Source organism: Leucopleurus acutus (assembly GCF_964270905.1).
Source record: "Leucopleurus acutus genome assembly, chromosome: 1".
Taxonomy (NCBI): Eukaryota; Metazoa; Chordata; class Mammalia; order Artiodactyla; family Delphinidae; genus Leucopleurus; species Leucopleurus acutus.
The window spans coordinates 21,237,952-21,255,903 of record NC_139142.1 but is presented as its reverse complement, the minus strand read 5'-3'; the positions used below and the strand labels follow the sequence as shown (position 1 = coordinate 21,255,903).

The following is a 17,952-nucleotide window of genomic DNA, read 5'->3' as shown; positions in this document are numbered from 1 at the left end:
AGTGTGACTGGAGTCCTGTGAGTGACAGATGAGGTCAGAGAGGAGAGGCTTGATCACATAAAGCCTTGTTTGGATTTTATTCTGAACATGACAGGAAGCCATTGGTGGCTTGTGAACAGGAAGTAGGATCAGTTTGCCTGCTATTAGATAACTGGCATCAGGGGAAAGGGTGAAAACAGGGACACTAGATAAGAACTCCTTACATACAAGAGATTCATAACTACCCTTGGGTGGTTCAGGAACTACTTTAGAAAAGAGAAACCTAAGTTTATCTTTAAGGATGAGCAGAAAGGCGATACATGGATTTGGGCAAGGGGGTGAGGAAGGTATCCTAAGCAGTGGGGTGAACTTGTATATGCCTCTGAAGAAGGGTGATGGGTTTAGCATCGTTGGAAAAGGGCAAATGGGGGGAAGCTTTGGGAGATGAAGTCACAGAAGATGGCGGCCACATGCACCCAGAGGCTTTGTGAATCTTGCTAAGAGGCAAGCACTTCATCTCATAGGCAAATGGAAAATAATGGGGGTTGTAAATAGGGGAGTTATAGGATCAAATTTGGGTTTTAGGAAGATCAATATGCAGAGACATGGGTAAGAGGCTGACAAAGGAAGCAAGTCTAGAAGTAACTGTCATATAAGCCAGGTCTAATGTAGCTGGGAGTACACAAAAAGTCATGCATATGCAACTTATATGTATGTACATAAGCCTTTTCGTGTATTAATAATACATTAAAAACAAGTTTGAATGAAAAAAAGCAATTATTGAAAAACTAAAACAAGTGAATCTGAATGTTTATAAAGTTGTTGGTATGACCACACAGAACATTACTGAAATGATTTTAAAACACATCATATTATTGATACAAATCACTAGTAAAATAAATACTAAGAACAAAAAGAACCACAAAGAAACCTTAAACTGCATTCGGTGGTTAGTGGTAAGGTTGCCATTGTTATTTTGAAATGATATATACTTTATTTGTTTGATTAAAGTAATATAACATTAATGTTGTTAGGTACCATGATTTTCAGCATCAGGGCAAGGAGACCCAAACATAAAAGAAGCAAAAATCCTGATGGGTGGAAAGGACTAACAGCAGACTTGAAATCCACTCTCTCTTTTTACTGCCCAAGAAACAGAGAGACAGAGAGGTGACGTGATCAAATCATCTGAGACACATGCTAACAAGAGGCCTTCTGGCAAATGCACTCAAGGTATTTACCACCAGGAGAGTCCTTACTTGTGCACTGCTTTACCAGGTTGGACCTGGTTTGTCCAGACTGTTCACTGTACATAAACCTAGGATGTAAGTATTTATCAGGCGTGACTTCCTAGAAAATACCACACAAGCCATGCAGTTATCAGGGAATAAACTGGAAATGTTTCATAACCGAAATAGCTCCCTTTTGTGGAAGTGACACTCCATATCAATCACTCAAAGGCCTCATATATTAAAAACATATGTTAAAATAAGCCAGAGCACATCTTAACTGAGGTAAGACAGGACCTGGGAGCAGCTCTGGCAGCCACAGATCTGTGACTTGTGTCTTGTGATAATTATATCTTTGAAAATGTTAGTCAAGTTTGACGGTGGGTAGGATCTCTGATTCTTGTGAGTTTGTCACTCTGACCCTCTGTGTTATCTCACTTGTAATATTTAATTTGAACTAGAATAATCAATATCAATGTATATATTTCCTAACCTTACCCACCAAAAAGGCCTATTAGTAATGACAAGTCAGTTGCAATGCATATCCTTGGTGTCTAGATTACAGTATCTAAAATAAATACAATTTCCCACTAAAAGGAATATGGATTCCCTGGAGAAATGGCTGAGATTCATTTTGGGGTAAGGAAAAGTATAAGATGAATTTGGGACATCTTGTCCTGCCTAAAAAGGAAGAAGTTTAAAAGTTACCTACGATTAGTCAAAAGGACAAAGGAATGAACTTAAAGGGACTCTCAAGAGCCAAAAATGCAATAATGTGAGCAATAAAAAAGCATGATTGCAAAAGAGCAAAGCCTAGCTGTATAAAACCCATGGATTTGTAATGATGCTCAAAAGCAAAGCAAAACGAACAGAAAACATATTCACTGGTCTCTTGTGGAGGTCGCTAGGGCACCAAATCATTATCTGAAAATATTTCAAGGGAAAGAATCAAGCATTTATCTTGCTGTGTGGATTATATTTCTGGGTAACCAAATAGTTGATGAGGGAAAGTTCTTTAGAAAAGAACTCCTGATAACAAATGCAGGAGGAATGATAAGTTAACAAGTCATTATTTTGAAACTCCTAATGAAATAATGCATCCAGACAACAAACGAAATGGTTCCCAAAAGCTCTAGGTGAAAGGTCAATGAGGAACTTTTGAATGGCTGGGTCAGGCTGACACCACCCGACCTTGTTGACCAATCACTAGGAGTGGGACAATCAGATACTATGTAACTCCCAGGTAATGCAATGGGAAGCATACAACACTAACTATAAATATTATCGATTAAAAAATAGAACTAAATCTACCCAGGCCTTCAGAGCCAACTTCCAGTTCATAGACTAGACAGCAGATAGTGGAACAAGTTCAATTACATTACTAGCATATGACCAGCTAGATCTAGAATGAGGGAGATCCTATGGCACAAAGGATATTCTTTCTTTAACAAATAAAATGACACTTAAAAACAAGGAAGGGAAAATTGTTACAGATTAAGAGAAACCTAACATCTTAGTGTGGACACCGACTGACAGAAACCAATTCCAAAAAGACATTTGAAACAAGTGGGAAAACTAAACGGAATCTGGGTACTGGGTGCTAAAGGAATAATAGCTAATTTTGTGGGTGTTATAATACTATTGTATTTTTCATTTTGTTCAAAAAAATTCTTACTTTTAGAGATATGTACGCAGGTAAAACAATGTGGAATTTGCTTAATAATCTAGGGAAAAAAAAGAGTAAATGGATATGGAGTGGCAAAGATGAAACAAGAACAAGAGTGTTGATGGCTGTTGAAGCTGGGTGATGGTGCGTACATGGGGGTCATTACACCCTCTACTTTTGTACTTGTTTGGAAGTCTCCCTAACAAAAAAGAAAGGAATGAAAATAAATATTTGGCAAAAATTAAAAATGGTAATATACACTTGGCTGAGGTACAGGAAAAGGAACAGACTTACTTTTCTGCAGAACAGTTTAGCAATATGACTCAAATGTCTTTTCAAATTTTATACTTTACTTTTAAGGTTTACTTTTAAGAACTAACTCTAAGGAAATTTTCATAGATGTGTACAAAGGTATACTTAAAATGGTCTCCCAGCAAAAAAAAATATTGTTATGGTATATTTACATGTAAAATCTTTTATAGCCATTAACCATTAAATTGTAAAAGAATATTAAATAATATGGGAAAATGTTCAAGACAAACTGTTAAGTGCAAAACGCAGGCTGTAAAATAGTATATACATTTTGAACCAGTTTAGTCTTCTTGAAACCATACACCTAGAAAAAAGCCTGAAAGAGTATTCTCCACTATGTTGACAGCTGTTATTTCTACTTGATGGGATTAAGGTACTTTTAATCAAAGAAAAAAATGGTTTCTCTTTTTTTTTGTATAAAATATTTGTAATAAAAATTATATTTTTAAAAGGTAAAACGTGGATCAATTCTCGAGATTGGCTAATAACAGAATAAGCAGATATGGCAGCGATCTTTGAAATAATAAACCAAATGACAGATGGGTGGTGGGACAGGGCAGGGTGGATACATTAATAACTAATTTTTAAAAGAATAGGTATTTAGCACACTCTACTGTGAGAAAGATCAAGCTGTAAGTTTAAAAATTAGAGTGTCAAGAAAGCAAAAGTTAGAAGAGGATTAAAGTTTTTACGTAACTTTAGGATAAACAACTAAATCAAATTACCTAGGATGACTGAAAAGATTATTGTAGTAAAAATCCTAACACAGTTCTGAAAATAACCAAAGCAGCAAGTTAGACAACACTTCCTGTCTGAGTTTCTATTTTCTGTACCACTCTGACAGACTGTTACGTACTGGAGTCCAGAAAGAAATGTTCAAATACTAATATAATACAAATGCAATTGTGATTATCAAATTCAGCTTCTGTAACTTATCCTGTAAAATTATACGCTATACATTATATGTGGTGAATATCAGTAAAATAGGACTACTGCACCTTCTATACTAGCTTTAAAATTTCAGTTGCCTCCTTCCTAAATAAGGCAAAAGTAAACAAAATGTCCAGACTACCTGGTTTCCGTACTTTCATTGGCTCTTCATAGTCCTTGTTTTCTGGATTTGCAGATTCTAGAAAGCTGATTTCTTCTGTGACAGTTTCCCCTTCTTGGCTTCTGAGGCCATCTTCCTCTTCTTGAATAGGTGATTCCAATTCTGATTCTTCTGAATCAAGGAATATCTGACCAGCGACTACTCTGCCTGCTGGGCTATGGTCCTCTACCGACTCATCTGATGGCAAAGAAGTCTGACAATATAAAGTATTTTTAGTTTCCACTACTAACAAGACTCCCTCCAACCTAATTTGACCATTTCTTTCACTAATCCAGATACACCTCCTTCAGTTCCTTGAATGTGTCATACTCATTCGCCTCTATACACTTTGGCACGTGTCCATCACATGCCTTCATCACCTGCCTAAAACTGACTCTTCGGATTTCAACTTAGATGTTACCTCCCCACAAGAAGCTTTCCTTAAATTCCCCAAGTCTAGGTTAGGGTCTCCCCCTACTTGCTCCCAATATATCTTATACTTCCCCGTATGACAGCCCTGTACTATAACCTCCTGTTTCTTACCTACATTCCTTCCAATCTAGAGATCAGGGATCATAACTGATCGGTCTCTTTGAAGATGTAATAATCAGCCTTATTCATTCAATCAACCAAGTGCATTAACAGATTTTTTTTAATTGATAAGTGTAAACAAATGGCAGAGGTTAAATCTTCAAATTAAAAAACTAAAAAAAGAAAGAATAAAATCAATCTCTCATTAGGCAGTAAAAAATGTAACTGCCTTCAGGCTCTTCAACACACACACACACACAGAGAGCACATTTAAGTTGGAATTAAATCTAGTAACCAACACTCTTAGAAATATTATTCTCTTTCCTATAGGTCAGTGATTTTTCCTCCCAGAAGAACTAATATTGGCACTAGCTATCTTTCTTTTCCTTTTTTAAAAAAATATAGTTCTGTTGCTCAGAAGATGCAGATTTCACATCTTTTTGAAGATACATCATTCATGCTTTTAAATTGGGCATCAAATACTGGTCAATGTAAATTTGAGTACACACCTTGGAATCTAAGGTTTCATCCTGGTTGCCTTCTTCATCTGTAAAGAAATTTTAAGACAATTTAGTCATCTTTCTTGTTTGGCAATTGCAGGTATGTTAAATGAAAGCATTTGATAATACAACAAATAATAAGACACTGGATAAATAAATCTATAATTATCTAAAAATTGGTTGTATTCAACAACTGTTCAGAAAAGATTAAGTGAAAGGAGAAAAGGGCGTTGGGGTTGGTATTCTTTTTCTCTTTATTCAGGAAAGACATTAGCTTTATCTGGTACACAGGTAGGAAGACCAAGACCACCACCACCAAAACCAGACATTTCTTCAGATGCCATCCAGTTCTTTTGTTATAGTTAGTCCACTACTGAGAATGAGTTGCTAAATTTATAAAAATAGAGCCCTGATTTTGCGGTTCGGGATTCTACCCATTCTTCTCCTCAGCTCAGAATCTGGAGTTACTCTAGCTTATTTTAGTGATAACTAGCATTTTATTGTTCACTAAGACTACTAAAGATGGACATTAAGAATTATTATTATCTGACAGCAGAGTGGCCAAAGATAGTTAGAATTTGTGTTCGACTTTACTGAAGACATAACCAGATATGCATTAAAAAGTAGCATCACACTATCATGTATTTACTCACAAGAGATCTACTTATTAAGAAATCAATAGCTTATATCAAATAAATAATAAATCCAGCCACTATTTACATCTTTCTTCCAAATTCATATTGGCTGTTTTGGTTTTGTCCAATTACATTAAGTTTCCTTCTATTATTCTTTCTGCATTTCTCTGCTACTTCTATTCTGGCTGCTTGCTATTCTTTTTCCTGCTCTTATATAAACACATTCAACAACCCAACGGCCATTCACAAATATTTGATCTTTGTATTCCAAGCCAGTTAAAAAAACAACTGTCAGATGATCTCTAAGTTTCCTTTTACTATTAAAATTACCTGATTTTATCCAGGTGTAAGCTTCAGTACTGCCAGCTCCATAAATTATGTGAGAAATTAACCAGTAGACAAAATGCTATAAGACCATGTGATTTTTTTACTAGAAAATTTGGTGTTATGGTTGTCATTTATCTTTACTTCATATGGTTAGATCCTAAATATGATTGGTAACTTGTAACTCTCCAAAATACAACAAAAACATGTTTTGGGGTTTGTGTTACCAAAGTACTGAGCCAACTTTAAGAAGTATAATCAACTCATTATGTACCAAATACCCAACTCTATTTCACAGTATTTGTTTCTTTTGAATATCTGAGAAAAATTAGTCTACTGGTGAGGTTGTGCCATATATAAAGTGTTGTAAAGTCAAAGAAAACTTAAATTATAGCTATTTTCACACTCACTACTTTTAGATTACCTTCCAAATATTTTATTTCTGGTGGGTGGGAAGGAGAAGGGTATAGCATGTATTAGTCCCACAGTGCCCATAATGTTTAGGTAGTGATGTCAATTAATGAACAATCATCCTTCATGCTCACTTCTTCCCAAGTATTACCCAAAGCCCAAGTTCTAACATATGGTTCAAAGTCCATTCTCAGCAGATCTTTGGATAAAGGAAAAAAAATTCATCTCTAATAACAAAGTTGTATGTGTGAATGTATTTAATTAGTCATAAACATTAGCTAGTTAATAAATCAAGAGCAGACATTAAATGTGAAATGTATAGGGTATATCCCCAAATACTGAAACCTTAGTTGGAACTCAAATCACTAATCACTCAACTGAGTACCTTGTCACAATAGTTCACATATGTAGCTAATAAGTAAATAATATAGATGCCTATAAATAAATTTTAAGACATGTACATTTGAGACACTACAAGCTGTTAGGCATTAGAGTAGCAAAATGTGTTTCTGAACTCCCAGAGACATGGGAACTTGTGACATCGGGGTTACTCTGTATGAATGGCATCATGCTTCTCTTTCTTTTCTCTCCACGAACTAGGAATATATACTCAGGTTACTGGTAAATAAGAGCTTTCCTTCTCATTTACTAAACTGGGAAAGCATACTCCAGATGGTAATCTTAAAGCAAAGATATTTTCTCTTTGAAACTAATATGTCCATTCACATAACACTTTAAAGAAGTTTCTTATAACCTAGAGACTTAGGACAGGCAGTCAGGTAAGGATTAAAAATACTGAAGTTACACATAAATAAAAAGAATATAGTAATGCTTTTATCAGAACACATACATCAAGCAACAAGAAAAATGCAAAAGGAGTCAATGAAGAGCTATGGATTTCTCTCAAGAGTATCATATCCAAAATACCACGGTTTACATTACTTTGGTAATCATACCCCTTCCTTTGAAAAAGACCAATTTTCATTTTTATTATATCAGCTAACAAAACGGCAAAATACCAGGGATACTCTTTCAGGGAAAAGTGGTCATTACAAATTCATTTTCCAACTTGGCATGTAAATTAAACAGACTGATATATCTTCAAACACAGAAAGTCTTACAAGTTTAGTGAAGAGAGACCAGATATCCTGTCTTTGGCTTTGCCATTGAATCTGTGCAGATCCTAGGATACTGCTGATTCCCAATTACTCCAAATCCAAGGCCTGGAGAGCCAGGCTCAAAACCTGGCTTCATTACATGTTAACATTGCACACACGGTTCAATATAGCAAGTTTGCTCAGCCTCCTCTTCCTCAAGCGTCAAAAGGGAATAATATCATCTGCCTTGTTGACTCTCAACAAAGTTTTAAGGAACAAAAGAACAGTGAAATGAAACATATTCTGCAATCTGAAATCTACTCTTTAAATACATGGTGTTAATTAATATAACTGTTACCTGAGATACCTAGCAATGGACCTGACAAGACTCTGTAATATTATTTGGCATAAAGAAAAAAAGTAAACCATTTTAACCAGTGACACTTCCTGTCAAAAACAAGAAAACATGTGAGAAAAGTTAAAGCATTTTTCATTATTATCTTGAGAAAATGAGAGTAGTATCTTTTAAATCTCCTCCTTTAAATTTATCTATTCACAAGAAAACATTTCTAATAAAAGTATTATACTTTTACATGCCTTTAAGACAAGATATTAGATAACAGCTAGTAACAATGATAGGATCAAGATTCCCTTTGTTGGCTGATCAAATTCTACCTGGCAATAAATGCAACTTGCTCTGGGTAACCACCAACACTCAAACATTATGTCAACACAAAATTATGACCCAAAACTTGATTTTTAAATAGGAGTAAATCTTTAAAATAAAAATGAGGCTGATATCCTGTATAAATAAGCAATTTAATGAATAAAAAAGTCAACTGAAAATCCATGTACTCAACTTATAAAACTTTATCTCACAAGCGTTTTATGATATTTGCACTTCACGTGAGAACAGCAGTGCCTTTATTACTGATAAGCATGCACATCTATATAGTTTTAGTTCTGGCTGAGTAAGATTTTCGCCTCTCCCAGAGAAACGTTTTGGCAGTTTAACTATGATGGAAATCAGAACAGATGTTTTGTGAACATAGTCCTTTGAGTACATCAACACAACCCAAAGATTTAACACTTCAGTATTAACGGTCTTCTATTATAATATATGGAGAATCCCAACTGTTGACTAAAAAACTTCTTCAAGCATCATCTCCACTGACATGATGCTTTAGATATGTGCAATCTAGTCAAAGGAAGATGCAGGAAAATGTTTACATGCTTTAATTTTCTTTAAGTTCTGCAAATTGAATTCAGAGGGATATGCACCATGTTCTTTAATTAGTAGTTCTTACACTTTAGGGTGAAGAATCACTTGTGGAGCTTTTTGAACTACAGATACCCCAACCTGTTCCAGACCTAAAACTGCATTTTTAACAAACCCTTAAGAGGAATTCTGATGCAGGTGGTTCATGGTCCATCAGGTACTCTACAGTACTGATTTCATACTTCCTTTGATCAAATAACTGCTAGCAGTGGCTGCAGGAGTTACACAGAGTTTTAAAGATTTGGTCAGGAACACAAATCAACACTAGAAGGCGGGGGGCGGACCTCAGAGCATGATGTTGGCAGTAAAGTAACTGGCATATGCTTGTTGCTTTTGAAATGGTATCTTAAACCACACTATGGATAGAATTTTAGGTTTAGACCTCTTATTTTAGAAGCAGAATGACATTACAGCATTGACTTACAACTAGGACGGATAATTTGAGGATTCAGATAACCATCTGGGAAATTTTCTGTTGGGGAAAAAAAAAAAAGAGTTGACATTTATACCCTGCCTTGTTCCAAAAAAAATTTAAAGCCACAGAACTGCTGTTTTGTTAACTGAAACTGATTAAAATTCAAAAGTTTTATTGTACTGATTGTTTTTTTAACCAATACTCAGAAACACTAAATGCTTCTTTACCAACACTCTCAAAATAGACGTTTTCAGATGTAGGTGGATTAAACTATTAAAAAAGAAATGATAATTTTCAGAGCCAGGGTATAAATCAGCTAACTGGAAAATCAAATCAAAAGCATATGAGTTTCTCTATCTATGTAAAAAGTTAAATCTAGATGCTATCCAGTTTACATTTGTAAGAACCAAGATTTTTTTTCAAAAATCATAAAATTACTGTCAGCAAACATGGGGCGGCTCAGAAACACTGTGACACAGTAAAAAATACTTTCTTAAGAATATTTCTTTAAAAGGGGTACGGAGTAGGCACATTTACATGAAAAGTCTTCATTTTTTAAACAAAGAGATAGGGCAATCTCAGGTGCTAAGCAAACCCACCAAACCACTGTCAACATCCTGGTTTTGATGGACCTGGCTCTGCCCAGACAACCCCAGGTGTACCAATTACTTAACTTACAAATCCCAAAGCCAAAGTTTCAAAACCGATACAGCACATAATCTACATGAGAGTCGTGGAAGCTCCGGAAGGGCTCCTGTGTCACTGTGGGTCTAAGCCAGCTGTCAGGATTCATTCTCATGGAGTCACTACTCCTTCGGAAGGAGTCGTGTAAAGTTTGTGAAGTGAGGAGAGGTGTGAGCAGGGGGACCGCCCCTTCTTTTCCTCCCCTCTCAAGCTCCCCTAAACACCCGCTCTGACCCAGGCCAACCGAAGCCCAAGAAATGACAGCGAGTGACAGGCTACTGCGAGGTGTGAGCTGAAGCCCCCACGGCCCTGCCCCGGGATGGAGGCCGGGGGGGCGGTGGCTCCTGGCCTCCAGTCCGAGGGGGCGGATACTGACCCGAGGAGGCGGAGGCCGAGCCCAGCAGCACCGCACAGAGCAGGAACGTCAGCCCAACCCAGACCCGCATCCTGCTCTCAGGGCCGCTACCACCCGCTGGAGCTGTCGCTTTCTCCTCTGCCACCACCAACTCAGCCGCCGCCACCGCCGCCGCCTCGCTGCTGCTCTTCCTGCTCTGGTTTCCTTCCTCCGCCCCTTCCCAGGCCTCCCTGCCCTAGCATTCAGCCAATCCCCGCCCGCCGTCGTACGCTCCTCGCCCAATCGCCGCGGCCTTCCCGCCCACCTTATTGCCCCGCCCCTAGGGTCAAGACTTGGCCAATCATTACGCGAGATTATCACACCGGCTTTCCCGGTTGGACCACGGCCTCACCGACATGGCCCCAGCTAATTGGTAGCTCCTGGGTTTAATCATCCCGGAATCAGAGCATGAGTCCAGGGTTGGACGAAAAGTCACCCAGGACTACAATTCCCACAATGGACTTCAAGGGCCTCTCTCTGTGTGTGCTCTTGGGAAACGTAGTCCATCGTGGGGCAATATTTAAAAGTGCAGGTGGTTGTAGAAGTTAAGAGAACTTAGCTAACACCTGGGTTAGACACCAACTCCAGGCCGTGAACTCACAGGTTTGTTTTTTTTTTTGAGCCAAATAAATATCAAGAAACACACATTATAAGGTTAAGAGTTTGTAATATGTTAAGCTCTTCCTCTTTGTTTTGTTTAGATAATTTGAATTGGACATAGTGGTATCAGCACTGAGGAAAAATACAACAGCTAGACTGAATTCGAGGTACTTTTTTTTAACGTAAACGAAACAGTACCATATATACGGAAACCAGGATGGAACTCACTACTGGTCCCCCTTTCCCCTACAAAACAAGAGGAAATAAACCCCACCCAGTACAGTCTATGTCAATGCTAGTATTCATTTTTACGACATCCACCAGATAATAATAATCTGGAAAAAGGGGTAAACAGTCTTCACAAAACCCTTTCAAACATTTGTCCTCATCCCTCTCCTTTTGTAAGTTACATTGTTTTCTTCTTCATTGACTACCTAGGTCTTACATTGACTAGGTTCAAGAGTCAAATGGTGTATTTGGAGATAAAGGTGACAGATTGCATTGTAGAAGTGGAAATAGTCTTGTGTATTAAGTACTAACTCCAGGCATGCTCCAACTAGGTAGCAGAGCAGTGGCTTAGTGTTCCTACCCTTTCATCAAATTGTCATTCTGCTTTCCCTAGTATTCACCCACAGTCAGCTCTTAGGTCTACAACCTAGACATTCTGAGTTCAGGATTTTGGCAAAGTCCACACTGGCCACATATCTTCATACCATCTGTGTTCCATCTTCTTTGCGGAAGAGTCCTCTTTTCCAGGAAGAGGATAAAAAACTATTGTCAACATTCACATTGGAGAGGATGAAGGAAAAATATTGTCCCATGAAAAAGAGTTCTCTTTTCTACTACTACCACACTCGTCTCTATTTTTGTCATTAACAATGCTTCCTCAGAGTTCCTCTCATTTTAAATCATAGAGTAAAATCTAGTATACTATGTGACCATTTTTCTCTTTCTCACTGAAAACTTCCTTACTGACCCTCATTTTGCCTTACCTTCTCGATGCACCTGAGTTCTAGCCATACTCACCAACACCATTCTCTCTTCACTGTAAACTAAACTGCATACTATGGCCAGATGAATTTTCCTTAAACACTGCTTTCATCTTCTTTTTCAAAAATTTTTAATGGCTGCCTTAAAACTGACAGTTCTACTTTCTTGTGGGAAGTATTGGGGAAGAAACTTCTGCCCTCCATAAGAGAAACAGTGATTATATGACTGATAAGATTGAGGAAGGTTCACTGTTTGGTTGAGACCCAACTTCTTTTTTCATCTTTTTCTTTACTGAGTGCTTCTTATATTCAAAGCCCTGTGCTAGGTGCTGCAATGACAAATTTTCAGCTTCTCTTTTACTACTTTCCCAGTTTCCACATTCACACTCTCTTGCCTTCTCATGGGCTCCCCTACCCTCTCCCCACTGCCCTTGCTTCTACTTCTTCTTAGCCACAACCCTGGCATCTTCCCAACTACACTTCCATTTCATCTTGGCTGAGTCTTCTCTGTCCAGGCCAGTCTTCATTAATCCTCATTTCTCTAAGTGTCTACAGAACAGTCACAAACTTGCCTTTTAAGTGGGTGGTAGCTTGCTGAGGCCAAAGACAACTATGCAATTCAATGTATAGGAATATAGCATTGGACTTGTCACCTACTAGCACTAGATAATTATTTGTTGATTAATGAATACACCTTACCAATAAAGTGTTTTTAAACTATTTTCAAAGCACATGCTGTCTACCATAGTTTAATCTTAAAAAAAATCTACCATACTCTTATCTTAGAGGAAATATTAAGGAGCACTTGCACCCCTATTATACAGGAAATTTACTTCACTCCTCTTACCTCATCTGAAAAATGGGTATGTTAATAATATCCTCTTCACCAGGACACGAGGTCTGTTGTGAAGTTCGAGATATACAGGGAGGAAAAAGTGCTTTCTTCATTATAGAATCGTCTACAAACATTCTTTCTTTTTTTTTCCCCCCACATTTCAATTGACAAGTTTTATTTTATTGTTGACAAAAAATCAGTATTTCCCAAATTGGTCCTGTTATAAACATTACAGGAATGCTTGTTAAAATACAGACTCCCAGCCCTCTTTTACTGGGTCTGGGGCCTAGGTTTAATCATATCCCCATGTAATTCTTTTTTTTTTTTAACATCTTTACTAAAGTATAATTGCTTTACATTGTTGTGTTAGTTTCTGCTGTATAACAAAGTGAATCAGCTATATGTATACATATATCCCCATGTCCCCTCCCTCTTGCGTCTCCCTCCCACACTCCCTATCCCACCCCTCTAGGTGGTCATAAAGCACCGAGCTGATCTCCCTGTGCTATGCGGCTGCTTCCCACTAGCTATCTATTTTACATTTGGTAGTGTACATATGTCAATGCCACTCTCTCACTTCGTCCCAGCTTGCCCTTCCCCCTCCCGGTGTCCTCAAGTCCATTCTCTACATCTGCATCTTTATTCCTGTCCTGCTCCTAGGTTCTTCAGAACCATTTTTTTTTTTCGATTCCATATATGTGTGTTAGCATATGGTATTTGTTTTTCTCTTTCTGACTTACTTCACTCTGAATGACAGACTACAAACATTATTTCTTATTGATTCTTTGTTTGAAGCAAAGGAGCAAAGCAAATTAAAAATTAATTTTTATTAAGACTAATAAAGTTAGCTTTCTTCCCTTAATTTGAAAAAGATTTAGAGCTGCTAAAGCTATTGTCTTTAGCCAGCAATGAGTAATTGACATGTTCTGAGACCTTGACTCCCTGGGGGAAATTCCAAGTCTCCAGAGCAGATCTAGAATATGGCGTGGGAAAGCCAGGTTTATTTTGTCAGCCTACTACATTGCATTTTGATTAATTAGTGAAAAGGTTGTGAATTCTCCATGGCCTTATCCAGTCTGAGCATACACTCAAGGCTTCCTGCCAACATTCCCAGTTAAAGTTGTGTACTCATTCAATTTGTACAAAATGTTAGTATTATTTAATTCATAGACTTTTTTTTAACTGTTTGCTCAGCTGTCTGTACTCTGTTCTACTTGTTCATATCACTGTTCTAGGTCATTGTCACAGATTTCCGAGTTGCAGAAAACCTGTTTGCTCTGCATTACAACACAGCATAGGACCCAATAGAGGTAGATAATAAGTGCCTTTTTATGCAGTTGACATTGATGTGACCTTATTCCATTGAAATGAATCAAACAATCAGCAAATATTGAGAACCTCCTGAAAGTGTTGAGGACGTGAATCCAGCTTGTTCTTCATTTAAGGATGGTGAGATAACCCTCAGAGCCTTTTCCCAAGAATGGAGTGATTGTCACCAACTCTAGTTGAGTATCCTTGCCTGTGCTATTCTTAGAGATCTATCTGAGTTGGCAATGTGTGAAGGCTGCCAGCACTTGCATGAACATATCTGCCAGGGCAGGATAAGGGCGAGCCAGGGAGCAGGATATTTTCCCCTCGGGGCTTGGAGAAGAATGTACAGTACTTTCTTTGAGGTAGATGAGGTGAATTAAAGTCATTATTTTTATGTTTCTTTTTCATGGATAAATGAAAATATAAAACCTTGCACCATATTGTGAGATAGAACCTGGCATCTCTTTGTGTACATTCCGCGCTCCTTGAGTAAACAGACAATGTTTTTATATGTTATTGTATACCTAGAATTCCAGGATTGTATATGGCAGGTAGATAATTTAGTAATCAAAATAAACAAGCTTTGAATATTCCAGTCACTTCCTATGGTTATAATTAAGTCTTGTAAAAGTCAGGATGTAGATCCCAGATTACGGAGAAGTGTATTTGATATACTACCTAAGTTTGCGGTAATAGAATGGATGGGGTCGTGTGTATGAGTGTAAGGCTCTATTTACCAAGTGTCATCCTGAAGTGACATTTACTTTGGAGATGTGTATTCTTTCTGAGCAGTGTTGACTCCCACCAGATAAAGGAAAAGCCAGGATACCTTTATACCCTGAATAAATGGACAGGCATCTTTTGACCTGACTTTTTCATAGATTTAACTACCAGTTCTGGAGAAAGACTGGATTAAAACTAAATTTCAATAAGAATTTGATTAAGTGAATCTTAGAAAATGGAGATAAACTGCTGGGAGCTCCCATTAGATTCAGAATACTTAACTCCTGCGTAGATGGCAGTGTGTTTCATTTGTGAATGTTGGATTAGGGACATTGTATTCACAGGATAATCCTTCCTTTCTTCCTTCATTGATTCAACACATATTTTGGGGGCACAGTCAATGTCTTCCAGCCAAAGACCACCAGGAATACACCAGTAGTTGAACACATTAGGTTTAGTACTTACGGCAATGAGGAAGAACACACACACTCTAGGGTGTTTCAGGAAGGGGGCTTTAAATAGAACCTGTTATAGGACTTGGGCTTTGGTTGTGTTATTTGTGGGAGGATCCAGGAAAGCCAGTTTTGCTCTGGATTGGATGCTATTAGAAATACCCCTGATTTCTATGATTTCGTAGAAATCAATCAATAAATCTTGTCTTAAGGGAGAGGAGACTAGAAGGAGGATAAAACTGTCATTGGTGAAGAAGTAGCCATTGCTCATTTTGGCCAAGAGAGGAAGTGTTGTATTTTGTGGGTGGTCCAGGGAACTTGTTTTTGTCTGTGCTTAGGTAAAATTATGAAACGGCCTTGCTTTGTCTCCTTTTACCTTGGTCTCAGAGTAACCTGTCTGTGGTTGGTATTCTGTGACATTGTTTATGTCCAATAGGAGAATAACATGGCCTGGGTGTGAATGCCAGGCCAGCTTCTGGATGTCACGGGCTGCTCTTTGTTTACCTTTCTCAGCACCTCCTGTGAGGCTCTTGTTGCTTGGGATTTAGCAATCCGCAAAACACACGAAAGTCATGGAGTTTACATTCTAGCCAGGGGGAGAAAAAAGAATAAAATAAATAAGTAAATTATGATATATTAGAATCTCCTAAGTGCTCTAGAGAAAAAACATAAAGCCAGGGAAGAGAATAAGGATACTAATGGGAGGGTTGGGACCATTTAAATTTAAAGTAGGGAAGTCAGGAACGGCTTCCCTGTAATGCACACATTTGAACAAAGACTTAAATTGATGAGGGAGTGAATCATGAAGATGTGAGAGTGAAGAGTCTTCCGGGAATAAACAGCAGGAACCAAATGAAGGTTCCAAGGGAAAACCTTACCTGTTAGGGTCTAAGAACAGAAGGGAGGCCTGTGGCTGCAGAAGAGGGTGAAGGAAGGCATAGCAGGCCAGGAGAAGCAGGGGATGTCAGAGAAGAGATTGGGGCCAAAAGGTTTAGGGATTTGGGGTCAATATTAAATGGTAATCAGAATGAGATTTTTTAATATTCTGAGACTGGCTATCTTGAAGTGTGGCTTGAGTAATGGCCTGGAGATTTCCCCTCTGCTGCACCAGAATGACCCAATTAATTACACAAACGTCTTTATTAATTGTTTGGACATAATGCTAAAGTAACCAATTAAAACAATTGTACTCAAAAGTTTGATTCAGAGGAAGTTTATACACTGCTTAGGAATTGAGATAGATAAGTGCAAAATAGCCATTATCAAGAGAAGGATCTTCAAGTAAGGATTTTTAAAATATTCAAATAATATTGTAAATGAAAATCCCTTGGAAGTAAAATAGGGTTTTTCATCATTTCCTATACTTGAATAGGCTCCCACCTATACCGGATTGACTTCATATAAATCCAACTCAAAGGGGTGCATTGACAAAAAAGAAATATGAGTGTTATATATTAAAATATACATTAATAAATATATATCCATATATGCATGAAAAATGTGTGTATACACAGGCACACATGTATGTAATTAAAACAACTGAGAATAAATTGCAGACATGATGCCTCTTTATCCCTAAATATGTTAGTGTGTATTTTCTGAAAACAAAGAATTCTCTAACATAATCACAGAACTGTTACCAAAGTTAGGAATTTAGCACTGATTCAAATACTGTTATCTAATCTACCGACGTTATTTGGGTTGCCCCAATTTGTCACAATGATGTGTCTTTTTTTTTTTTGCGGTACGTGTGCCTCTCACTGCTGTGGCCTCTCCCGTTGAGGAGCACAGGCTCCGGACGCACAGGCTCAGCGGCCATAGCTCACGGGCCCAGCCACTCTGCGGCATGTGGGATCTTCCCGGACCGGGGCACGAACCCGTGTCCCCTGCCTCGGCAGGCGGTCTCTCAACCACTGCACCACCAGGGAAGCCCCCAATGATGTCTTTTTTAACAAAGGAAAATCCAAGATCGTGAGGTGTATCCAGTTTGTCATGTCTCATTAGTATCCTTTAACCTGGAACAGTTCCTGAGGCTGTGTGTGTGTGTGTGTGTGTGTGTGTGTGTGTGTGTATGTGTGTTCCTGAACCTCACTATATTGACATTTTTAAAGTGTATAACGTGTTATTTCATAGAATGTGCCCTAATTTCAGTTTGTGTCATGATTAGATTCAGGTTATGCACGTTTGGCAAGAACACCTCAGAAGTGATGTTAAATTCTTCTCAGTGCATCACATCAGGAGCCAAGTGCTATTGGTTGGTCCAAATCCTGGCAATGATCATTTTAATCAGTTGTTAAGTAGGGATGTTTCCACTATATTTACCTTTTATAATTAATACGTATCTTGTAGAGGATACTTTGAGACTATGTAAACATCTCATCATCCCTCAAACATTCACCCACTAGTTTTACCATGTGTATTCATGATTCTTGCCTGAACCTATAATGACCATGATGGTTGCCAAATGGTTATTTTCTAATTCCATCTTTATTTCTA

The 17,952-nt window shown here is 37.9% G+C and overlaps 1 protein-coding gene across 1 annotated transcript in view; it reads right to left on the bottom strand.

Moving 5' to 3' along the window:
• The window catches only part of SEL1L (SEL1L adaptor subunit of SYVN1 ubiquitin ligase), a 56,644-nt gene extending 45,951 nt beyond the window's left edge, over nt 1–10,693 (bottom strand). The window contains exons 1-3 of the mRNA XM_082835638.1: nt 10,529–10,693; nt 5,317–5,354; nt 4,259–4,490 (exon numbers count right to left, since the gene is read on the bottom strand). Coding sequence (XP_082691764.1) covers nt 4,259–4,490; nt 5,317–5,354; nt 10,529–10,598 — 340 coding nt within the window. The 5' untranslated portion in view covers nt 10,599–10,693. The remainder of the gene's footprint in view (nt 1–4,258; nt 4,491–5,316; nt 5,355–10,528) is intronic.
• Between the last annotated feature and the right edge of the window lie 7,259 nt (nt 10,694–17,952).